At 37.9% G+C, this 25402-nt stretch overlaps 2 protein-coding genes across 6 annotated transcripts; one reads left to right on the forward strand and one right to left on the reverse strand.

Annotated features, from left to right (window-relative positions):
• The first annotated feature begins 51 nt into the window (after positions 1–51).
• LOC120275358 (putative WEB family protein At1g65010, chloroplastic) lies at positions 52–15652 on the forward strand. The gene is given in 14 exon segments (XM_039281900.1): positions 52–328; positions 7398–7582; positions 7673–7706; positions 7708–7777; positions 8889–8969; positions 9603–9706; positions 9801–9905; positions 10163–10371; positions 11544–11739; positions 11872–11922; positions 12023–12121; positions 12406–12465; positions 13292–13416; positions 14334–15652. Coding segments are annotated over 14 exon segments (2646 nt in total). The 5' UTR covers positions 52–133; the 3' UTR covers positions 15466–15652.
• Positions 15653–15992: 340 nt separating this feature from the next.
• LOC120275827 (barley B recombinant-like protein D) lies at positions 15993–19997 on the reverse strand. Of its 5 annotated transcripts, XM_039282538.1 has the most exons (6): positions 19871–19997; positions 19505–19729; positions 18341–18421; positions 18131–18228; positions 17697–17813; positions 15993–17177 (listed from the first exon to the last, which is right to left on the reverse strand). In XM_039282538.1, the coding sequence occupies exons 5-6, from the start codon at positions 17763–17765 to the stop codon at positions 16209–16211; spliced, it is 1038 nt and encodes a 345-aa protein (XP_039138472.1). In that variant the 5' UTR covers positions 17766–17813; positions 18131–18228; positions 18341–18421; positions 19505–19729; positions 19871–19997; the 3' UTR covers positions 15993–16208. The 5 variants fall into 5 exon arrangements, with proteins under 5 accessions (XP_039138472.1, XP_039138471.1, XP_039138475.1 ...); XM_039282537.1 differs by lacking the exon at positions 19505–19729; XM_039282541.1 differs by lacking the exon at positions 18131–18228.
• Between the last annotated feature and the right edge of the window lie 5405 nt (positions 19998–25402).

Below are 25402 nucleotides of genomic sequence, written 5' to 3' on the forward strand. Positions count from 1 at the left end.
TTATATTATTTTTTTCATATTTATTTATATTATTTTTCATTGAGAGAGAGAGAGAGAGAGAGAGGGAGGGGTGGGGAACTCCAAATGCGCCAGCGGTTCCCAAATCCTCTCGCCTTTTTCTCTGTGTGTTCTGATGGCGGAGAGCAGCGACCCTGCGGCGGCAGAGAAGTCGGCGTCAAGCTCGTCAATGCCCAAGCCAATCAAGAGCGCCGAGGAGGAGATCTGCGCCGTCGCTCGTAACCTCTCCGATCAACCAGTCCCCAACCCTGAACCCGGTGTCTGGGCCGTCCTCACCGCTATCTCCAAGAACGCTCGCCAGCGGCCCCAGGTACCTTCCATTGACCCTAGCTGCCGTAGCTTTAGTACTGCTCCTGCAATTCGGTATCTTTCTTGTCGTGAAGAATCATCGTCTTCGCTGATTGAACGCCAATTCGTTTCATATGGAGATTTAGAACTACTTATCCTTTGCAATATTGGTTCTTGATTTCTGTTACCATTGTCAGGCGGCTAAGGCAGTTGTTGCGTAAGTGGTGCCCTAGCTAAATGGCCATTGATTTCATTTAGTGGCTCCCTTGGGCTAGCAAAGTTGCTGCCTTTATGTTTCAGACTTGACATCTAGCACAGTTCTTGTGCCTCAATTGATCCATGAGTTATTAATCAGCTAATAATCTCTGGGAAAATATGGATTTGACTTGTACTCATCTCAGCATTAGCAGTAAAGACTATGACTTGGAACTACAATCAATAACTGATGTAGTAATATAGACCCCTCATAGCATAAATTACCTCGGATTGTATTGGAAATTTTGGTTCTTTTTCACTTTTTACTGCTTCGCTTTATTTGTTTTGATCATGTGTTGACATTATACAATATAGTTTGGTTGATATGCTTTTGATGTTGATATTTATTTAAGTTTCTTGGTTTTACTCTTCTTTTCTTTCATGTGCCTGTCCAATTCCTATATTGTCAGAGCAATCGTTTGCCCTTTTTTTGGGACGATAGAGCTGTAGCTTAATGATTTTTTTTTTTTTTTACAAAAGAGCACAAGACTCACAAAAGAAAGAAAAGAAATTAAAAATAAAGTTCTTCAGAGAACAAAGATCTTCAAGCCATCTCGGACAGTCCAAACCAAGGAAAAACCGCGAAGGGAGGGGATGTCGACTCCCATGATCCGCTAAAGCATCAACAAAAGAATTGTCTTCTCTGTTGATTGTTTTCACGCGCGGCATTCAATGAGAGCAAGGTTGATCGCTGCAAACTCAGCATGAATGGGGCTCTCCAGAATGGCACAATCAGAACCTGCAAGAAGAATATGGCAAGGATTAGCAATGATGACAAAACCAAGCCCGGCCTTCTTGGATGCAGAGTTCCAAGAGGCATCTGTGTATACTGAAATTGAATTGAGGTTAGTCTTGTGAGAAGAAAACTCCCTGAATTTGTGGCTAGAAGTCTTGAAGAAATCCAAACATATGTTCAGCGCTCTATGCAACAGCGAGTTGAAATTGGGATTCCTAGAGTCAAAGATCCAATTGCATCTTTCTTTCCAGATGAGCCAGGCAAGAGTAGCAATTAGAGCTTTCACCCAGACATCATCAGCCCTTGATTTGAAAGATACGGTGAGCCAGGCACCATTATGTAGGGAGTTAAAGACATCAGGATTAAGCTCTAAAAGAGCAAAGAGCATCCGCCACTGGGGGAGATCTTAGAACAATCCCAAATAAGGTGAGTAGCAGTTTCATCCGAAAAGCGAGCAGAACGGGCAAATAGTATGAGGGCCAATATTCAATCGATATAGGTAAGCACCAGTAACCAACTTCTCATGACAGGAATACGAATCCAAACAAAGGTTTTGATTCTCGGCATGACAGAGAGCTTCCAAATACAATCCCACCCTATCCAAGCATCTTGAAGGAACCGTCAGTGGTATGACAGGAATAGACCGAAGAAACAATGGAAGCACAATGATTAGTAGGACCCCAAACCCATCTATTACCAATGGTGGAGTCAATACGAATATTTTTAATCCAATCCCAATCAAGATTATTCCCAAAAAAATGACTAATTGCATCCAGATTGAGAGAATCAGCATTACAAATCTCTGAGAATGCAAGGTCATTCATAGGAATATCCATGTTCAAATAGGTTGGCTTAAGCATAATCGGGAGATCCAAAAGACACGGGTCCTTCCAAAGGTTTAAATTGTTAGGGTTGCAAGATAAAATGCGAAAGTTGGCCTTGAGAAAATCAACAGAATTTGAAAAACATTTGAAAAACCAAGAGGAATTGGTAGGCTGATTAATGTTCCAAGGATGCTAATTGCTTTATTTGCTTTTAAAAATATCAACCCAAATCTTACAATCAGAGTTAAGCACAGAGAAAATATTCTTTGCCATAAGAGAATGTTTAACCAATTTGAGGTTACGGATGCCAAGCCCACCCTCTTCTGCCTTTCTAAGTGTAGTAACTGCCCAACCAATTGAATGGAAGCCACTACGATTGCTAGTAGTACCCCACAAAAATTTACGGGCTAACTTGGAGATAGAGTCAATAGTGGTAGCTGGGAGATGGAGAACTGAAAGGATATAGTTAGGAATAGCGAAAATGGTACTATTGGGAAGAACAGCTCTGCCAGCAGTGGAAATATTTGAATGGTTCTAGGAGTGGATTGATTTTTGGACTCTGCTAGTGATATAGTTGAATTGATTGGTAGGGAAGTCTTTTAGGGGCAATGGGAACTCCACAGGTACATAAAAGGGAAGTTACCTTGAGGAATACCCTAGAACGCAGGAGATGGATTTAGCTGAGTCTGCGATTACACTAGGAAGGAAGAAAGAGCAGATTTCTTAAGGTTAGTTTATAGACCCGAAATGTTGTGGAAAAGGTTAAGGCATAGCATGCAGTTACGAGCTACAACACGGGTAGCTCGGGTAACAAGGAGAAGATCGTCAACAAACATTAAATGGTTAAAATTTCTGGGAAGAGCGGAATTAAAGCCAGGAACAAGATTCAAGGATAAAGCTTTATTAAGAATGGCATAAAAGTTTTGAGAAACAATCAAGAAAAGCAAGGGGGAAATCGGATCACCCGCCTCGACTCCTCTGCTGCTAGAAATCCAAGAGGAGTGGGAGCCATTAACAAGAAAGGAGAGAGGCAGAGGTAAGACAAGCGCTAACCCATCGGATCCAGGATTCAGGGAAGCCCATTTTGGTGAGGGTGGCAAGAACAACTGTCCATTCGATAGTATCAAATGCTTTTCTTGTGTCAATTTTGAGAATCATCCTAGGGTGGCTGGGAAATCCAACTCAAGGCTGAGTTATTTCCTGGGCTGCAATAATGTTATCATTAACGCCACGCCCCGGGATAAACCCTGCCTGTTCCGAACCCACAAGATTGGAAATAATCGGTTTAAGACGGATGACAAGGATTTTAGAGATGACTTTGTAAGAAATGTTACACAGAGATTGGACGAAAATTAGAGACCAACTCAGGATTCTCATTTTTGGGGATCAAAGCCACAAAGGTTTGGCCCCAAGAAGGAGGGAGATAGGAAGTATTAAAAAATGGTTGATAGCATTAAAAAAACGATCCCCAATAAGATTCCAATAGTACAAGTAGAATTCGACATTAAGGCCATCAGGTCCGGGACTTCTTCCACGAGGCATGGAGGAAAGAGCAGCAAAGACCTCCCGTTTGGTCACGGGTCTAATGAGTTGCTCGATATCCTTCTCAGAAAGAGTGGGAAGATCATTCGGAATGGCCGAAATCAGAGAATTAACAGAGAATGTGGATGTGGAGGACCAAAGGTTTTTATAAAAATCCGTAAAACAAGTTTCAATATCACATTGAGAGGAGAAGATGTTACTCGAATTGTCCTTGATACTGGTAATCTTATTCTTATGCCGACGCACCTTGACAGAGTTGTGGAAAAAACTAGAATTTGAATCCCCATGCTTAAGCCACTGTGCCTTCGCTCTTTGACCCTAATAAATAGATTTCTGGCGAAGGAAAGCCGCATGATGGTTTTGAAGAGCTCTGAGCCAAATGGATTTCCAATCCTCATCCAACAAGGAGGACGGATTGTCCCCACTGAGAATTTCATTTTCAATGTTGGTTATTTCTTCTTCGATATGACATTTGCTGGACTTTCTCCACCTGAGAAGAAAACGCTTAGTATCAATGATATCACGAGTGAAGGAATTCGTAGAAGAGTCCACTGTAGGCCTAGACCAGGCATTGACCACGCAATGGTGGCAATCCTCATAGTCAAGCCAGGTTATCGAACCTAAAAATATTTTTGAAATGACAATCAGAAGTAAAAGCATGAAGAAAGAGTGGCAAATGATCTGAAACTAAGCGAACTAAGTGTTTATTGGAAATGTTGTTGAAATTAGAGAGCCAAAGAGTGTTAGCCAGGAAACGGTCAAGACGGGCCCAGTGGCAAGCAAGACCGCTTGACCATTGCACCAAGTGTATCTAGGACTCGAGAAACCAAGATCTAAAAGAGAATTGTTTGCGATGAAAAAAAAAAAGAGCAGCTTTAGAGGCATAATGAGAAAAGGTTCCTCCCTTATGATCTTCATCACCAAGGATAGCATTAAAGTTACTAGTGAGGAGCCAAGGAGTGTCTAGACCAGAGAGAGCGTGAAGGGAACCTAGAGATTTCTCTGTTCGCGAAGGAGTTGGGAGTTGTAAACCGTAGTAAGAATCTAGGTTGATGCACCAGAAGTGATGATGAGGTGGAGCGCCAGACGAGAAGTCGCGACTGGAGTAACTTTACCGATCAAACGCTTCCAGAGGACAAGAATCCCGCCAGAAAGACCTACGGAAGGGATAACAACCTAGTCTCAATCTCTTTTAAACTTTTCACAGAATCGATGAACATAAGAAGAGGAAGCTTTAGTTTCCACTAAGCAAAGAAGATCAGGCTTTAAACAAGCGATCAAGTCTTGCAAACAAGAGAGCATTCGAGGATTCGCAAGGCCCCTACAATTCCAAGTAAGAATTTTAGTGTTCATAAGAAACGTTGATGAGCAATAGCGAACAAGAAATACTAGTGATTAAGAGGAAAATGAGTTTCTCCCTTTCTTTGAATGAGAACCACTTTTAGAAGGGCCTCTTCTGGCCAGAGCTTCGAGTTTAGCTTCATTATGGAAAGTGACTAAGAAGCATGTCAACGTCAGGCTCACCCAACTCCTCAGATCCTTCCGAAGAGATATCAAACATTCCCTGATCATTAGGCAGAGGGTTAGCTAGAGCATTGACAATGCGGTCAATGGTTATAAGGTGTTGAGATCCGGAATCATCCTCAACAGTCATATGGGGTAGGTGAAACAGAGGAGATTATGATAGGGTTTAAGGGGGAGCTATTCTCTGCTAGGATTAGGGAAGGAGATGTTGGGAGAGGGAGAGGGTAAGCAAGCATCACTCTTAACAGGGGAATTGGGTTTTCGAGAGACAGAGTGGGGGAGACGATTGGACAGGCCCAGTAGTGGTATTGGAAAAAGGAAGAGAAGTACCAACAGGGATAGAGGGCGGCAAATCATCGGGAGTAGGGAAAGGAATTAAAGCTAGTTCTTGAGCACCAGGGCTATCAGTCTCAGGGCAGAGAACCATCGGTACTCGAGGACCCTCCCAAAAGACGCATGTGCCTCTCTCTCTGAACAAGACCACCACGCTCCGAGTGCATGCGGCTAGTGTCAGGATTTCATCCACGTGCCCCACTACGCGAAGTTGGAGGCCACGTGTCAGGATCTTGGGCATCGTCTCCCAGAGGCTCCACAGTGGGGTAACGAGAGCTAGCTCGAGCACCTCCACGACAACCACCACGGCTACTGTTGGGAGGAGCGACGGGAACGAGGTTTCAACCATGGACCAAAGTCTCCATCCACCAGAGGGGTAGGGGTAGGGAGAGGGTTAGCAATGTCATCTGGCACCTCAAAAGCCTCATTAGCCTACATCACTGACTCAACTTGCACCATCTCCACTTCTGGGGAAGCAGAGGGCACAGGATGGTCAGCATGTTGGCGACTACCGGAGAGAATGCAGTGCGCTTCCCCATGACCCACACGACCACATTTGTAGCAAAAGATAGGTAGTTTTTCATACAAAACAAGGACAAAGATTGACTGGTCCCATATTTCACCCATGTTCCCTGGAGAAGAGGGTTATTGAGGTCGAGTTCCACACAGACTCTAGCGAACTTAGCTCTAGAGCGATCGATGGTGTGTTCATCCACTTTGAGGACTCTTCCAAACTGAGAAGCAACCATTTCAAGTATTTCACCTTCCCTAGAGTTCCATGGGAAGGTGAAAAATCTGGATCCAGACTGTAGCTGAAGAAAGTTTTTCAAGCGCGGGTTGAAAGCTCTCTCTCCAAGGCGCGAGTTGAAGTATACAGGCCGCCACCCTCCAGGGACTTTCCCAGAGGAGTTTGCTTTGCATTGCCTGATTTTCACACCGAATATAGTAGAAGCCATTAGGAAGGTCGGCAATAGTGAAATCCCCCAGACCTCGCTAGGCTTCAGCTAAGGCCAGCTTGGCCTGGTCCAGTGAAAGAGCCTTACCAAGGAATTTGGCATACAGAGAAGACTGCATACCATCCCTAGCAGAGCTCCAAAGGTCCGAGCTAATGGTAACAGAAGCAGTGGAGAGAGCTTTAAGTTTTTCAAAGTGTGCTTTTTGGGAGATGAAGCGGGGGTTCAAGGGATGCGGCCGAGGGGCCAGAGCTGACAATCTTCGCCCAAGAGACACCATCACTCGTCTTTGGACCTGGACGAGGGGGAGGGATTGATGGCCCGGGGGGCAATCACTGGAACAGAGAATGAGCAGCAAGAGAAGGGGAGCACTTTCAGTACCCTTGTCTTTTTTGTTTGGTTTGGTCTGGTTTTTTATAAATTTTTTGTTGCTTAATGAGTTGCTCTGTCTTCTCTGTTGATGATGTTGACTGAGAAAGGATTGCACATCATCTATTTGGAAAATGAAGTAAAATACAGATCTGTCATCAAATGGTTTGCTCCAGTGGCTAAGGACTTATAATCCAAATCGGGATCACCACCATGACCTTGCTTAAGCGCCACTATTATGTTTTGATGTTATTTTATGTAAATGTGTAACTCAAACAATAATACTTGTGAATTACACCATTCATATGGAACTGCTGTTAATATACACTTATGTTCTTGCTAGAAGCCATCTTTTATTGCCTACTAATTGACATCATTTTATGATGTTAATCAGAGAATGATTTTAATTCCTGAAATTATTATTTTAAGATTAATTATGCAAGGCATTTGGAGAGTATGCATGGATAGGCTCTATCTAATTAAAATGCCTTTTGTATTATTCATTGTTTAATTATTAGCTTATGAGTGTTCAATCTTATTGTTGTTTATACCAAGGGAATAAATATTATTTTGAGTCGGGATAACCATCGTATTGGGCGATGCGTGGAGGATACACGATTTCAGATTGGAGAAATTACGGTCAGTGGAAAGCATTGCAGAATCTTCAGAGAGAGATTGATGTTAGAGAATGGCGACCAAGATCCGTCTATCTCTGTGCCGGTCTTCATAAAAGACACAAGGTTCTACATATATCCTTTACCTAAGATTATTCAAATGTAATTAGATACTTTGATTATATGCAAAGCTCCTGAATGTGCACCTATTTGCAGCATGAATGGAACATTTCTTAATTGGGAAAGGCTAACGAAAGCATTCTCCGAAAGCTAAACTTTGCCATGGGGATATAATATCTTTTATAGCTCCACCTCATGATGGTAAACTTTTGCTTTATCTTCCTTCCTTAAGTTGTATTTATGGCGAGTTCTCATTTATTTGATGCACAAAAGGTCTTCTACAAGCTCCCTTCTAACAACCATCTTTAGTGGGTTCTGAGTTATCTGAGTTGTCGTAGTGCTTGTAATTCAATGTGAAGACAGTACAAACCTATTCTGGGCTATCTATTACTTGGCGTTGTGATTGTAGTTCAATGTGAAGACAATATGGACCTATTCTGGGTTGTTATCTACTACTTTGTGTTGTGATTGTAGTTCAATTTGAAGGCAGTACAAACCTACTCTTAGTTATCTATCAGTTCTTGTGTTTTCTAGTTATCTACTATAATCAGCATACCACTTTATTTCTTCAATATGCTTACTTTATATCCTTCTATTTGCTATAACGATCTATTCTTGTCTTCACCGGTTTGACATCTTTAGGAGCCGTGAAAAAAAAAAGACTGTGGAAATTTGACATGTGTAAGTTCAGGGTGGATTATGTCTCATACTTCTTTTCAAATTATTATAGGGTGTCAATAGAAAATTTTATAGTGTAATAAATCAAGCATTAAAAGTGAACATCCTGTTGCACAAATTGAAAAATAGCAAACTAATTCATAACAGAAGTTTCAGTTTGCTTGAGATGAAATCAGGGCCTGAGTATGGTTGTGGCTGAATTCAGGCCAGGCCTCAAATGACTATCTCTTTTTGGACCTATTTGGTGCTGCACGATTAATTGGTAGGGTAAGATGAAGCAGCATAAGCCTTTGAAGTGAAGGTTTTATTTAGATTGCTGATATCAAGGCAGTGTGATTTAACTTATATTGATTGAGACAAAATTATTACCTTGCAGTTCAGATTGTCCTTTGCACCAACTTTGCAAGCGGTACATGTTTTCTGTCTTTATTATTTGTTTAATCTGGGATCGGCCTTCTAATTTGTGTATAAGACCGCTATCTTTTCTCCAGCATCCTTTTATACTAATGATTCTCTACTGATTTTTATATTTCCTTGACTGTGCTTTATTCATCTCTTCAATAACCATTAATGTTTTTGTGGTTCCTTTATTCTTTATATTTGAAAAAAAAATGATTTCCTCTTGATACATCAGATAAATCATATGCATTTGTGTATCGAGAGGTGAATAAACCAGCATGCAATGTGAATGGTGCATCTTTGAAGAGAAAGTCAGGTAACATTTGATGCTGAACTTGATCCAAACCATATAATTCCAGTCATTTATTCAGATATTTTGCTTTGAAGGTTGTTATTGTCTCAAATGTACTATTTCATTCGCTTTATTTATGGCCTTAGGGATTCTGTGATGTGTCAGTTCAAGAATCGAAACATTGCGTTGTCTTTGCTATTGATTAACCAACATGAACATAATGAATTGATGATCACGCACAAGTTGTGCAGTTAGAGATTATAAGAGTCAGAATTTCCTTTCTTCTGATATATGAAGCATATGTGCTTTTCAAATCTGTTAATTTTACTCTTCCTGTAGGAGTCACCAGTTATTATCAGGCATACTCTTGTGCAATGAGGAAAACAATTCCAGCTGCTAACTTTTAGTATCTGCCTCTGAAATCTAACCACCATAGTATATCTGCTATAACTTAACTAGCTCCTTAACAAGGGTAGGTGCCCGCAAAATGCACACATACCTACCTATGCTTTTATATGGGCATAATCAGTGTTCAAACTCATGCTTCTCTTTTTTTTATTTTAAATTGATCTCCTCATGCATACCAATTTGGCTTTTTAAACTACTGTTGTCATATTCTTATCACTGTTTCATACTTCTTTTGTGTATCTTATTTAGAGGACTTTGCTACTGAGAACAAGAGGCTGAAAGGTATTGGCATTGGCACACCTGATGGCCCCATTTCACTTGATGATGTTCGAAGTCTTCAACGATCGAATACAGTATTACTGCTAATCTTATTAGGAAACTAGATAATATCACTTTATAAATATTTTTTATATACTTGATATGCTAATTTATTCTGGAGATATATAGGAGCTACGGCAGCAACTGGAAGCTCATGTTTTAACCATTGAGAGTATGGGCACTGAAAGTCGTGCAAGCATTGTTCGCCATGAAAAATGTATGCTATAAATCTTCGTTTTTTTCCTTTTTTGTACTTTTAATGTGTGCTGTGCAGTACATGCTTTTTTTAAATTGCTTTTCTTATCATACTGCTGTAGTTTCAATGTATGGTATTTCATAGCTCCTTTTTTTCAAAAATGTATGGTATTTCATGTCCATTTGGGGGCATTCATTACAACAAACAAAACAAGGATGTGAAATCATTCCCTGTTAATCTCTCATAATTCCATGTTGGAGTTTGTCATCTCTTTTTAATAATAATTTCATTCTAGGAACTGAAAGAGCTGAAAGAAACGGTATCAAATTCTTTTCTTGGTCAAATAAAAGACTTACGCACTATGCTGGATGGCAAACAGAAAGAGCTTGATGAGCTCACTAGTTTGTCAGCTGAATTGCAACACTCCGTAAAGGATCTCAGTGAAAGACTTGGTGCATCAATGCAGTCAAGAAGTGATGCTGATGAGATAATACATAGGTAAAAGCCACATGTTTTCGATAATTTTTCTATAAAGTTGGAAAAAAGAGAGCCTCAATACAATTGTTTATTGATTAATTGTTGCTTTGTTTAATTTTTTCATGCAGAGCATATGCATATATTTTTTTTATCTCACTATCTTATTCCTTTCTGTTGTATCCTTGGAGCATATCAAATTCATGATGCCATAAATTTGGTCTCCATGTTTTCTAGACAAATTAATGCTTTCAAAACATATTCTGGGCATTATGTAAACTAGATTCTATAAATGCATGATCATGGTTCTATAAAATGCTTAAGCCAATTTGCCATTTGTTATTTGACAGTGTGAAGTTCGTTTCATTGATGTCTCATTCTTACACCTTCTATCAAGATATAATCATTCTCCATCCTTGCTCCAAGTGGTGGAAGTTTTAAACACTACTTTGGGAATAGTGTTTGCTGATAGTATTGTTTATAGCTTGCTTGTTACTATTCCTATTTTGTTTGCTAGTTTCTGGGAATAGTAACATTTTCTGAAATTTTGTTTATTATGATTGTTATCTGTTACCCTTCTGCCACTTCCAAGATATTCTCTTTGCATTTAGTCTGATAATTTGTTATGATTCAGAAATAACTAATAACACTGATTTCAAATTTCACTTCATCACACATTTGTTGGTGTTTAATGATGTAAATCAGCATGTATTCTATGTAGTTCCATGTGATGTGCATTTATATGTAGAAAATGGGTGCTGGCATAAATTCTGGGAAGAATTTACATGCTTATAATAGTACATTTTTATTTCTTGCCAGAAGCAATAGATGCAATTTTAGTTTACCAGAAAGTTTTAAAATCATCACTGGAGAATATAGAAGCCTTGGGGATTTTCTTCATGCTGATATGTATTAAGATCTTCGAATGCATTTTATACTAGAGGACTTATCATCATGAGATGATAAACAATTAGTTCCGACATTTCCTTTCTGATGACTTTGTCCTGTATTTGACATTTTGTCTAAGCTTTGAGTTTTGGTAAGATCATTTCCTGCCACATTGTTTAGAATTCATGGTGCACAGTACAGTAGTGATTTCTTAGTTATCATGTGCTCCTGTGTGTTGTCATTTCCTGATTTATACAACTGTTTTTTTTGGATAACATGGCTATTATATCATCAAATAATTGTGCAGTCAAAAGGCAAGCTATATCTGAACTTGAGACACAGTTGGATGAACAAAGAAATCAGAGAAGGGAAGAGCGAGAGAAGGCTGCAGCCGACTTAAAGTCTGCATTACAAAAAGCTCAGTCAGAAGCTCAGGAGGAAATCAAGAGACAAGCTGAAAATTATTTGAGGCAACATAGAGAGCAGCAAGAAGTTATTAATAAGCTGCAGGTCTGTGAATATGTGAATGTTGTGTTTGCTTACTACAAAGTGCAGATTTGATATGGTTTTATGCAGAGCTTCGATGTTAAATTATTTTTTTGTTTTATTTAATTTTTTAAAAATCTCTGTTTGCATCTCCAGGAAACTGAGAAAGAAAGCCGATTACTTGTTGGGGCATTGAGATCCAAATTGGTATGTCCCATGTGACCTGGAAGTTGTCATATTCATATTAAGCATCTTCTGTTGCATCTCATTTGGAACTTTTGCTAACTCTATGCTTTTCTCAAAATAGGAAGATGCTAGGGAAAGTCTTGTCATTTCTGAGAAGAGAGTTAGGCATCTGGAAGTTCAAATTCAGGATGAGCAGGCAGCATCTGCTAGCACAAGAAAAGTACACAAAGTGCATATAGAATCAGTTTCAACTGCATTTTATGCTTATATTTGTCGAGAATGATCCTGTAACTTTGGATTTTATAATGGAGTAAAAAAGAAGAAATGGTTCTTTCTAAATGTTGAATAGGTCACTCTATTGACTTTACTGGGTATATGAACAATTTAACTAGTAAAAGGAAAAACCAATGCAGAGATCAAAAGAATGTGATTGGTTTGATTGTCATGGTTGTTTTTTACCTTTAAGTGAAGCCTCATGTTTATTCTTGTGTTTTATGTCAACAGAAATCAGAAGCTTTGGAATTGGAGTTAACAAGACTGAGGAATGAACTTAACAATGAGAAGGTAGAAACTGAACTCTCAAAACATGAATTTATTGTTTGGTATGATAGATGTTGAATATGCATATTATCTGTAAATCTCCATAAATGGGACCAGATGTTTCTTGTAGATACTGAAATTTGCTTAAGGTCATCATCCTTGTGCAAACTGGGTGAATTTGTTTTGTTTGCACCATATTTCTTTTAAATCCTTTGAATACAGCATCATAAGAAGCCTTCTTCAGAGCTCATCCATTTGTCATTAAGCAGGTCTCCCTTAGCAGTTATCTCAATTTTAACATTGCAAAATATGCATTCTTCCAATTCTCAAAGCTTCCATGGATTGTGTTACTTTGAAGATCACCTCCATGGTCAAAATAATTAGCATATTACCAAATTTGTTCATTTGAACTTTAGAATGCTGGCATCCTCTAGCATGATTTGTGTGGCTGATTTCTTGATAGCATTTTTCATGATGCTCTGGTGGCAGAAGTAGAATGACTTAGGTGTTCATAGCACCCATATTAAACAGATTATAATCATTATGAAAAACTACTTTCTCCATTTGTCACACCATCAGCTTCTCGTTGTTCTTTTCTTGCTTTCAATGTGAGGAATGATACCTGGATGCCTAAGTAATTCATTTTCCACAAGACACTCCAAAGCTGGCCACTGATTCCCAGGATATACTAAATATTTGGTTAGCTATTTATTTCTCTGTTATCACCATTGATTGTTGTCATAATTTTTATTGCATTTACATTGTTTGAATTGTGATAATACCTTGTCTCACTGTAAGGTTTTTTACTATTGCTTGAGCAAAATCTGAGAAGCACGTGTACTGTCGTTAGCAGATAGCCCGGGAAGAAGCATGGGCTAAGGTTTCTGCCCTGGAACTTGAAATAGCAGCTGCCATTCGTGATCTTTCCATTGAGAAGCAAAGGTTTCAAGGTGCCAGGGAAAGGATAATTTTACGGTAAGCATAGAGGATCTGACCTTTGGTAAATTTTGTATGATCTATTAGTTGGATGTCATTTATCTGAGAGATGAATATGTTTCAATCATCAAGAGCATGAATTGTGTATTATTTTTGCATTTGAAGCTATAAAGCATGCTCATATTTTGGTTGGATAATGAGGTTTAAAGTAGCATTTATGCTATAACCTGTTGTATACTTGTATTGGTAGGTTTCAATTCTACATATATTATTCTTGATATTTTAGTTCTTTGTAGATCAGTAGTTAACTCAGTGGTCATGATATACTTTACATGTACCCAGAGTTGGTTGTAGATTGAACCCATCACAATTTGATGGGGTTGTATTTTGTTGCCACAACTGCTAGCATCTGTTTTGAAGTTCTGGCACCATAAGTTATATATTTAACCAAAAAACAAAAAATAATTGCCTTAAATTTTATCTTCTATAAATTTTGAAGATTACTTTGTAACCTATTATAAGTACTAATTATAAGTTAGAGTACCCTCTCCATTGAACACCTTTTCGATATTTTTTTCCCCTAAAATCTATTTTTGGGTATGTGTGTGTGTTATTTTTCTGTTTTCCTATTTTCCGAGGAAATTGCTGCTTAGAATTTACCTTCTTAGAATTTTTTTTATGTATTTTTTTTTCAATAAGTTCTTTCCCTGCCTCATTCAACATGCCTATTAGAATTATCATTATTCAACTAGTTTTATTCCTTACTATTTGAATCCATAATTCATATTGAGGCACATGTTATTTGTGTAATAAATCTGAGCAGAAGCATTTAATAGAATTTCTCAACATGGCATGCGCATTGTTTTTTAATATCTTTTTCTCTCTGAAGAATGAATTCTACTTCATATATGAAATTCGCTAGCACAACTCCTTTCCCACTTGTGTGTCATATGCAGGGAGACTCAACTTCGTGCCTTTTATTCCACCACGGAGGAGATATCTGCGCTGTTTGCAAAACAGCAGGAACAGCTGAAGGCAATGCAGCGGACTTTGGAGGATGAGGAGGACCGTGACACTGTATCGATAGGTCTTAATATTGGGAAAACAGTAAATGCAAATTTGGCCTATGACACTGCACAGAAAGCTTATCCAATCAACCACCCAAGTGACGCTCCTGGTGCTTCTACTCTGAGAAATGCCAAAGCAATGAGCTGTAGTAGCATGCATAGTGATGATGCCAGTATTACCGAAAAGCATAATTGCAATCCACAAAGTCCAGATGGAAATACTCAAGATTTAGAATTCACAAGTGCAGACAAGTCCCTCAACGGATTTGGTTCAGATATTGATGGTGTTGGCACTGCACTAGTTCCTGATGGTTTACCTGCTGAGACTGAGCGAGTTCTTGAAACGGAAAGTCAGGCCTGCGATGCTGGCTTGCATGGACAAAATGCTGCTACTAACAAATGCATCAACATGACCGGAGATGACATGATGCAGCTTGATGATGAAGCCCGAGTCCAAGAAGACTTTGCGCCACCTATCAGAAAGCTCGAGGGGAGGCATTGTCCAGTCTCTGAATCAAAATTAGATGAAGATACAGATCCAGGCACTATACATACCACTGATCTTTTAGCATCTGAAGTTGCTGGGAGCTGGGCAGTAAGCACAGCTCCATCAGTCCATGGAGAGAATGAATCTCCAAAGAGCCAGGAGAACACTGTTGCTGATGAGGAAGCTGCTGCCACTGCCCTGCTACTTTGCTCTGAAGGGCAGGCGGCAGGAAGTCAGAATGACACTGTATGTGGTTCAACAACCAAACTACATGCAGAATACAGAGCGCTGAATGCCATGATCGAGATTGTGGCACCAGATTTCAAGCAACGATTTCAAGATACTTCCAGTGGTCAGGGTGAAAGGAATGACTCCCTGTCTGATGCTGAAACTGAGGGCAGCAACCATAGTGATGCAAGTGATAATGATATTGAGAATGCTCAACATGCAAGTAACAACAATGACATCGAAGGTGAGACACAGGATTACGCACAGAAAGATGGTGATGAGATGATTGAAGACTCCGTTGGCTGAGCAAAAAGAAAAGCAAAGTTGATGTTTTTGCAATTATAATCACATCATGGTCTTGGCTAAGAAATTCCTTTTTGGTTGTGGATATGTGTATGTCTTTTTGAGAATATCATCCATGTAAATTAAGCTCATATTCTTTCTAGATCAATGGTAACTGCAAGGTCAAGCACAAATTTCTGATTTTTGCTAATGCTTCTGATCCAGTAAAAGTCCTTTATTCGCAATTTGGAGGATGATAATATTTAATGACATTTTGCCTAGAACGTGAAAACCAGAAGCTAATTAGATAACGTGGAGCAAGGAAGGTTAACAGTCAAGTATTTCTGCTAATTAAGGTCATTTTTATATTATTATTTTCACAGTTTTAACAGATACCACACAAATTACATTGTAATGCATTAAGTAATACCAAATAAAAACCAGCTAGAGTCATTACCTCTTAATCCAGAAATTATGAAAAAAAAAAAATGCTACTCCTCATCACCAATCCATCATTTGATGACAAGCAGGATATTCGTTGAAAACCTATGTAAGGCACAAACAGATCATCGATCACTGATCACTGCTCCACCACTAACTGAAAATATTACAATATCTAAACATAATTTTTCCAACCATGGCTAAATAAAATACCAAAAAAAAACCATTAGGATAGGGAAGACTCAAGGAGCATTGTATAACTCCTTTCCCTCCCTTTTTTAAAGTCAGAAGCTTCAAAACATCTTGTAACAAAAGACAATTATACATCACTTGATCGTAATGTAGCGGTTTGTACCATGCCTTGCCCAATGGTCCTTGAGGTCGAGTGGTACAGACAGATCATGCCCCTCAGCTGCCAGCCGGCTGAGCAGCTTTGAAAATGCACTGCCACTCATTTTGCGACCACCCACACGGGTATGGCGCTTGTTGGGAATCATTGGGAGTGGAAACAAGGACAACGTCATGGTACAGCAGGCCGATTGCCATCCCCCATTTCCCCACTTATAGCACTGATGGAACTCCCCTGTGCATGAACACACCGGCACTGGCATTGTTGTGTCATCAAATGCAACCAGGTTGAGTCCTAGGTCCTGCCCTTTCCATTCAAGGGGTTTAGCTTTTGGAATTTCCCTTTCCACACCAGTGACCTCATTCTTTTTGATCCTTTTCCTAGGCGCCTTCACCGGCTTCCGGGGTTGAACTGCTTGAACACTTGTCTCCTTCTTTGGCCGTCTCCCACGTCTGGCTTTTGGACCAGCTCCAGTTGCTACTGAGACGGGGAACCCATTGTTCATGTTCATCTCTCTTTCATGATCAAATAAAGCATCTGACAGCTGCGCCGTGTGAGCATGAGGAGGTTGCTGCTGCTGTTGATGCTGATGCTGATGCTGATGCTGATGTTGTTGCTGGTGGTGGAGATGATGACTATGCTTCATCACCAAGGGTACATTACAGCCAGAAGGACACCCAGACCCACCATTGTCATTCACCCCATTCTCTCGGGAATACCGTAGAGCCTCCAGAGCAGCAAATGCCTTGTCCCGTTCCATGATGGCATTATTCCGCTCAGCCAGCGCCGCATCACGCTGAAGATATGATTTGTCTCTCTCAGACAGAGCCTCTCTCTTCTCAGCAAGGGCTTTGTTGCGCTCCTGGAGAGCAGTATCTCGCTCAGCCATCATGGCTATCATCTTCATTGTATAGCTGTCCTTCATCTGATATGGAGGCATCATCCACTACAATAACACCCATAACTGAACGATTAGTGGAAAGATGTATAAAACATAATTGACTTTTCCATGGTGATATCTAGTGTTGTTACAAACTGATATTATCTCCCGGAACTCTAAACTGAAGGGAAGGACCCGAAAAACTTGTACTAGTCAGGAAGGTTTCAATAAATATATTGAACAGATTAACTAGTTAAAGGAAGATGCATACTTCCATTAACATGCTGCTGCAATAAGATACTTTGTTTTACATCAAAGAGGAAATAGAATACAGCTTAAGAACTAATCAACATGACTACATGAAAATCTACGATGAATATGCAACATTATAGCCAACATAAAAATTATAAAGTATATTATCTATAGCAAAAATACTGTAGATGTTAAAATTCCAGGATAACGCTCAAGACAGAATAGCAGCACAAGATCTTAAAGGTTCCCTGCATTTCAAACAATATAGCAGTTCCAAATACATATCAAAAGCGTGCAAAGAAGAACAGTAAGTTGGTAATTATTCATCATTACCTGAGCATGATTCGATTTGCACTGATCTGCTTTATGTCTCCCGTTATCCCTCTGTCCATTGTCATTCATCTCTACTTTCCCTATTGGCAATCACGAAAGCAAACACCTTCACAATACCTGCAATAATTTTTTTGAGACCGTTCAGTAACAAGAAATCTACATGTTTATTTGTGAAATGCTTGTCATAGTAACTTGAAAACTCAATAAAGACATTAAGAAATAGAAAAGGAAAAACATATACAAAAGGAAGAGACACCCAATCGAAGGTATGCACAAAGATTAGCTTCAAAGGAAACTATCGGCTGAAGAAAAGGTAAAGCTTCCTCATAGATGGAAATGCTTAGCACTTGAATGTTAATGTGCCACCTGATAATAATCTAAAGAAAAGGTAGGAAAAAAAGTATGGATAGAGCACACATTTGCTGAGAAAATACCTTCGAGTTGCAGCAAACAGCCACCAAATAAGAATGTTTAATGAGTGAAGATCCAGAAGATTGAACCATCCAATAGCCAAAGAATATTTCTGATTGCACTAATTCCGAGGAACCAATCATATAAGAGTTCAGCTAATAAGTTCTATTCAAGGTAGTGGCAAATTACATAAGCAAAAAGTGTTATTTTATATAATGGAGCAATAAGTATACCTCAATTGTATCTGAAGTGGGTGGTCAATTTCACTGTTGAAGGCTGACTTTAAAAGGTCGACACTCATAAATTAAAATAACCTGCAATAAGGCAAGTCAAACCAAAGACACATGATGGCCATCATCAGAGTATTAGCTCAATAAATTTGGCCAAGATCACTGGCAGCATAGTTGTTAGATAGCATACACATCCAGCGAAACTTGTCATATGATTGAATTACAAGGAAGAAAATTTGGAAAAAACTAATAATTTGGTTCTTAAATCAACAGAAGATTGAACCGACAAAATTGTGTTATTAATCAAGCTTTATTGAACTCGCCCATTAGATTAATAGCAAACAACAGAGATGGCATACATCTCAGTTGCCTGGATAAAGTTCTAACAGATACAACTCATTACCAAAATATTTGTTATCGCCTTTTCTAGAAAGGTCAGAAATGACAGTTCTTCTAAATGATCAACCATGGATCTAGTAGAACTTTCAAGAGAGGGTTCAATAAAGAACTCACCGATAACAGGATTGTAGCTCATTAGAGAACATAAACCCAGATAATCAAAGGCTAATGATCCTTGCATAGAAAACCTAATGAGTCAAAGTTCATATCAAACAAAAACTCGCTCCATTTGCTCTCGTTAATTTCCTCAGGGTTAATTTTATTTTGCAAAACATGCTCAACACTAGTTTAGAGACTCAATGCAGCAGCTTCATTATGAGAAAAACACAGATTCTAGCAAAGTCTCACAGCTAAATCTGATAAAAGGAAAAGTACAACAAAGAATGGAAATCTTAAGAACTCCAAGGATGCAGCACAAAGCTAAAGCCTATAACTAAAAGTAAGGTACTTGGTAGAGATGCCTAATAGCTTTGCGTGTCATACCAAAGCAATAATCCAGTCCTTAGCATTTCTTCTCACTTTCAAATTAAGCATCTGAGAAAGAATATCAGAACTTGAAAGCTGATACTAGTATTCTTAGGTCAACTAAGATGATTCAAATGATAACAGAGAGTTCATACAGGCTCTGACAAAGAACAGCAGCTACTACAATGCTACATTTTATTGAAGTTACAAAGCAGCCTATAAACATCAATCCATGGAAAACAAAAAAATTCCATAATAACAATTTAAAAACAAAAACACATAATGGAGACTGAAATCCCAAACCCCAGCAGTAGTGAATCAGATCCAAGAAGTAGAGAGTTGAAACTTGATACTTGGAAAGAAGAATCATCCATTAGTCCCAAAAGACAAAACTTTCACATCTCAATGGATCAAAAACCACATTTTTAGCTCACATAAGAAACCCCAAACCATTCCGAAAAACACTCAAAACCTCGAATCCCAAAAACAATCGGACTACTGCCAAGAAACACCATCGAGATTAACAATCTGAAAGGAATGAGAACAATTAGGTATCAAAAAGAGAAGAAAGAGACAAAAACGAGAACAGAGACCGAGACCAAACGGAAAGAAGAAGAAGATACAGACAAAACCCCAGAGAAAAGAGGTGCAAGGCTTGAGAAACCTCACCTTTTGAGGGTTTCCTTGAAGAAAAGCTTGGAAACCTAGAGGTCCTCTTGGTCGCCATTGCTGCCTAGATTTCCTCCATTTTTTGTTCTCTGGTTCTTCGGGTCTTTGGTGTTCCGACAGTGGGACCCGCTTGTGGTAGCGGACTTCGATTTCAATAGAATGAAAAAAATGGGCTTCTTTCAATTTTTGGATGTTTGGCCCAGCCCATGTTAAAACAACCCAGCCCTTATATGTGACGGCCCAACTTCGGTGGTATATCCACTTGAAATGTGTTATTGGGTTAAGTTTTGATTTGAGACCACAAGATAAAAAAAGAAGAGAATTAGGCCCATACAATGGTCATAAAGATCAATGACGATAATATGGCAACCCGTGATGACACCTTCAAGATTGAAGATCACTTGTTATCACTGTCACAATCCTGAACAATAAAACACTTGATTTTTATATGACAAATTGAGAATTTGACTCTTTCTCAATACATGGTTGAGTTATAATAATAATAATTATATGTGTACTAAAAATCACTAGTTTACATTCATATAAAATGAATATAAATTAAAAATTCGACTCCTTAATATATAGATTGAGATATAATAATAAAAATCACTTGTTCACATTTATAGAAAATGTAAATGAGGGTGGAACAACCCAAATGGTAAACACTCTGATTACAAACAAAGGTACATTGTTTTTTTAAAAAAAAATTGATAGAAGATATGTGCTTGTTGAGATTAATTGAGAAGAAGAAGCCAAAGGGAAAGAAGCTGAATTAGTTAGGAGTTATTTGCCATGTCAGCAATTAGTTAAGGACTTAGCCATGTCAGCAGTTAGTTAAGGACTTAGCCCTATCATCAAAGGACTTTTTAGCCTTTTCATTTGTATAAATTAGATAAGCTCTATAAATACAGGATATAATATTCATTACAACAATCAATGAGAACATTAAATTGTTTTGAGTTTTTCTACTCATTTTCCTTGGATTGTTCTTCACATCCTTGAGTTCTTTTTCCTCTTCTTTCATTGCTCTTTAGCACCATTGTCTTCAATCTCTAAAGTTCAGGAAGGTGCAGAGTATATGCAGCAGATTCCTGATCCATTAATGGAGAGGTTTTAATGGTTTTGAAGCTGCTTACGGAGTCATGGAGATCAATCTTGGTTCAATTGATTTCTTACATGGTATCAGAGCTTAGAATTCTTTTCTTGGCTAGCTGATGGTTTAATTTTTCTGAAAATTTTTTGTTTCTTGCTGGATTCTTGGTGTTCTTTGTTTCCTTTTGGAATTCCATGGCTGAGAGTGTTCTTGGTAAGCCATTTAAGGGCATGTACTTGTTGCACACTCAAAGAGCATCTTCAGATAGAGAACTTTCTTTGAATTTTGCCAATGTTGAATGTCAAAATTGTTCATTTTCCAGTTTTCTACCCCTTCTAAATTCTTTAGTTCTGTAAATAAATACAATCCTAATGAATTGTGGCACATTAGACTTGGACATTTACCTTTTCACAAAATCAAACTACATTCTTTGATGAATTCTGGTTATATACCTGATGCTTCAAATATCTGCAATATTTGTCCAACAGCAAGGCAACATAAATTGCCATTTCCTCATAGCTACATCAAAACAACTTCATTATTTCAATTAATTCATATTGATACATGGGGACCATATAATACTGAAACATCAAAAGGATATAAATATTTTTGTAACCATGGTTGATGATTTCAGTAGAACAACTTGGACTTATTTTCTCACAACTAAAAAAGATGCATCTTTTGTCCTAAAGAATTTTATTCAAATGGTGGAAACTCAATTTCAAATTAGAATAAAACTGATTAGATATGATAATGCATTTAAATTAGGAAATATCTCAGATCTTCAAAATTATTTTTCAACTAAGGGTATTATTCATCAAACCTCATGTACTTACACACCTCATTAACAGAATGGGATAGTTGAGAGAAAACACAAGCACTATAGGAGATAGGTAGAGCCTTATTATTTCAGTCTAATGTTCCACTAAAATTTTGGGGAGAGTGTGTTCTCACTACTACCTATTTAATTAACATATTTCCCTCCAAACTTTTGAATAACAAGACACCATATGAAGTTTTGTTTGGCAAGTCACCAGAATATACTCATATTAAACCATTTGGTTGCCTTTGCTTTGTGACAAATATTAACAAATTCAAAGATAAGTTTCAACCAAGAGCTAAATTAAGTGTTTTTCTTGGATCCATAATACTGAACAGTTTGATCTTTCTACTACCACTTGCCAATACTCATTTTAGAAGACACTCATAGTGTATTTGAAAATTCTGTACCTTCTTCAAATCCTACACAATTATCTATTCCTAAATTGCCACATTCTCATTCACTAGCTAAACAAGCAGCCAAAAGAAGGTCACCCAGAAATCATAATGCTTCATCTTATTTGAGTGATTATCTTTGCAATAATGCCAGTTACACATCTTTAGAATGTGTTCCTTCGTGTTCTATAAATTGTGCACATACAGTTACCAATAATTTTTCTTTTCCCAAACACATTTGCTTTTCTTCATTACATCAACAAAACCAAAAAAATACTTGCACTACATTCTACACAATATGAGCCACAAACATATGAAGAAGCAATTGGAAATTCTGCATGAGAAGAGGCAATGAAGGCAGAATTTGAAGCACTGGAAGCAAATCAGACTTGGGAAATGACTTCATTGCCAAAAGTGAAGAAGCCAATTAGTTGTAAATGGATTTACAAAATCAAATACAAGGCCAATGGAACTGTTGAGAGATAAAAAGCATGGCTAGTAGTCAAAGGTTTCACTTAGAAAAATGAGATTAATTATTCAGAAACTTTCTCCCTAGTTGTTAAAATGACAACAGTCAGAAGCCTTATTGCAGTTGCTGTTAGAAAAGGATGGAAAATGTGTCAATTGGATGTGAACAATGCTTTCTTGCACGGGGATCTACATGAAGAAATTTATATGAAAGTTCCACCAGGGTATTCTATTCAAGACAATCAAATGGTATGCAAATTGAACAAATCCTTATGTGGCCTCAAGAAAGCATCCAGGTAGTGGTATGCAAAATTGTCTGAAGCACTCAAGTCCAGAGGATATCAGAATTCAAAAAATGATTGTTCTCTATTCTACATTAAGACTGATACAAAGGTTATTTTCTTAGCCATTTATGTAGATGATATATTGATAACATGCAATGATGAAGAGGAGATGGAAAACCTGAAATGATTTCTAGATCAACAATTTAAAATCAAAGACTTAGGGAACCTGCATTATTTCCTAGGTATTGAAGCCATTCAGGAGAATCACAATTGCATATTCACATAAAGGAAATTTACATTGGATCTGTTGATGAGTTTCATTGCAATTCACTCACTGCAGTATCATGTCCTCTAATTCCTGAGCAAAAGTTGTCAGCAGATATGGGTGATCTTTTTGATGATCCAGCCCTTTATAGAAGACTAGTTGGTAAACTAAATTACCTCACCAATACTAGACCTGATTTGGCATTTTCAGTACAACATTTAAGTTAATTCATGGCTTCCCCTCATAGACAACATATGGATGCAGCACTACATGTTCTAAGATACTTGAAATCTAATCCAAATCAGGGTATTGTCATGAATTTAGACACATCATTCCAACTTCAAGCCTACTTTGACTCAGATTGGGCATCTTGTACTCAAACTAGACACTCAGTGAGTGGTTTTTATATTATGTTGGGGAATTCACCAATTACTTGAAAGTCTAAAAAACAAAGTACAGTTTATCCTTTGCAGAAGCAAAATACAGATTAATGAGAACAGTTTGCTCTAAATTAGCATGGTTCACAAAATTAACCGTTTCATCAGTCTTACCTGTGCCTTTAAAATGTGATAGCCAAGCTATAATTCATATTGCCAAAAATCTTGTATTTCATGAAAGAACAAAGCTTATCAAATTGGATTGCCTCTTTGTTATAGAATAAATTGCAAGCTGGACAAATATCTTTGCAATATGTTCCATCTCAATCACAACTTGCGGACATATTTACTAAACTATTGTCAGGACCTCAGCATTATCAACTGATTTCCAAGTTGGGGGTTTCTGAGCCATGTCAACAATTAGTTAAAGACTTAGTCATGCCATCAAAGGACCTTTTAAGTCTTTTCATTTGTATAAATTAGATACAGCTCTATAAATATAAACATTCATTATAACAATCAATGAGAATAGGGTTGTAAACGAGCCGAGCCGAACTTTGCCTTGTTCAAGCTTAGCTTGTTACTATTTAATCGAGTTCGAGCTCGCGCCGAGCTTTCTTCGAGCTTCATTTTTCATGTTCAAGCTTGGCTCATTACTATTTTAACCGAGTTCGAGCTCTAATCTAGCTTATTTCGAGCTTCATGCTCGAACTCAACTTGTTAAGAAAATTTGAAGTTTAGACTTCGCCCGTTAGCTTGATTAAGGCTTGACTATTTTTTTATACTCTAATTTTTTATTTAGTAAATTATCATTAAAATCTTATTTAATGAATCATTATCTAGTGTGACTCAACTCGATTTAAGTTTGAAGATCATTTTAGTAAAAGAATGATTTAAGCTTGTTTATGGAATCATTAAGGTTTAACTTCAAGCTTGTTAAAATATTCATTAAATAAGTTAACAAATAATTACAATAATAACAAAATAAACATTGTGATGTAACTATCTATAAATATTTTTCTTTTGTAATATTATTAACGATCGGGTAAATAAGCTTATTCATGACACTATAAAATGATTATATTAATGATTGTTACAAATAAAATTGTAAATAATACTATAAACGAGCTTTTAATTATACAATAAATGAGTTGTTCACAAGATTTAATGAGCCGAACTTAGTGTTGTTTTTTTTTTGACAAGAGAAACAAACAGTCCGAAGGCCCTGCTAAACCGTCAGGGGCTTGCACAAGCCTCGATAGAGCAAGTGGAGACGGAACCCATGCACACAGGGACCACCCTGTACACAACCACCGCTCGCATCTCCCAGAAATGTGGCCTCAGCCAAGAATCAAACTCTCACCACTCAGTGAAGAGCTCTATCGGCGACCCTTATACAAATAGACCATTTAGTTGTTGGCAACTTGGTGTTGTTCAAGCTTGGCATGTTTATCTTACAAACTAATTTAACTTAATAAACTAATTGACCCGAGTTTTTAACGAGCTGAGCCTTTGAATAGTAGTTTAGAGCCCTATATGTGTGACTCAAATTGACAACAACGACATAGTTACATATATACCTCAAATAATATTCAAACTTGACTCGTTTACAATATGAGCTAAGCACGAAAAACATCTCGGCTCAAATACAACCCGAATGAAAACATTACATTTCCTGAATGAGAACATTACATTGTCTCAGGCAAGTACATTAGATAAAAACTGCTTAAGGAGTCTCTAACAATTAGTTAAAGACTTAGTCATGTAATCTCTGCTTAAGGAGTCTTTAGAGAGTTTGATTTCTTATGTAATATAAAAACATTTTAATTC

Source organism: Dioscorea cayenensis, chromosome 14, assembly GCF_009730915.1.
Source record: "Dioscorea cayenensis subsp. rotundata cultivar TDr96_F1 chromosome 14, TDr96_F1_v2_PseudoChromosome.rev07_lg8_w22 25.fasta, whole genome shotgun sequence".
Lineage (NCBI taxonomy): Eukaryota > Viridiplantae > Streptophyta > Magnoliopsida > Dioscoreales > Dioscoreaceae > Dioscorea > Dioscorea cayenensis.

Bases quoted from the DNA above. Each gene is read 5' to 3' on its own strand.
- LOC120275827 (XM_039282542.1), bottom strand. From the start codon at position 17,765: ATGAATGACAATGGACAGAGGGATAACGGGAGACATAAAGCAGATCAG. The intron at 17,178-17,696 runs GTAATGATGAAT...GTGTTATTGTAG, and splicing joins GCAAATCGAATCATGCTCAG to TGGATGATGCCTCCATATCA.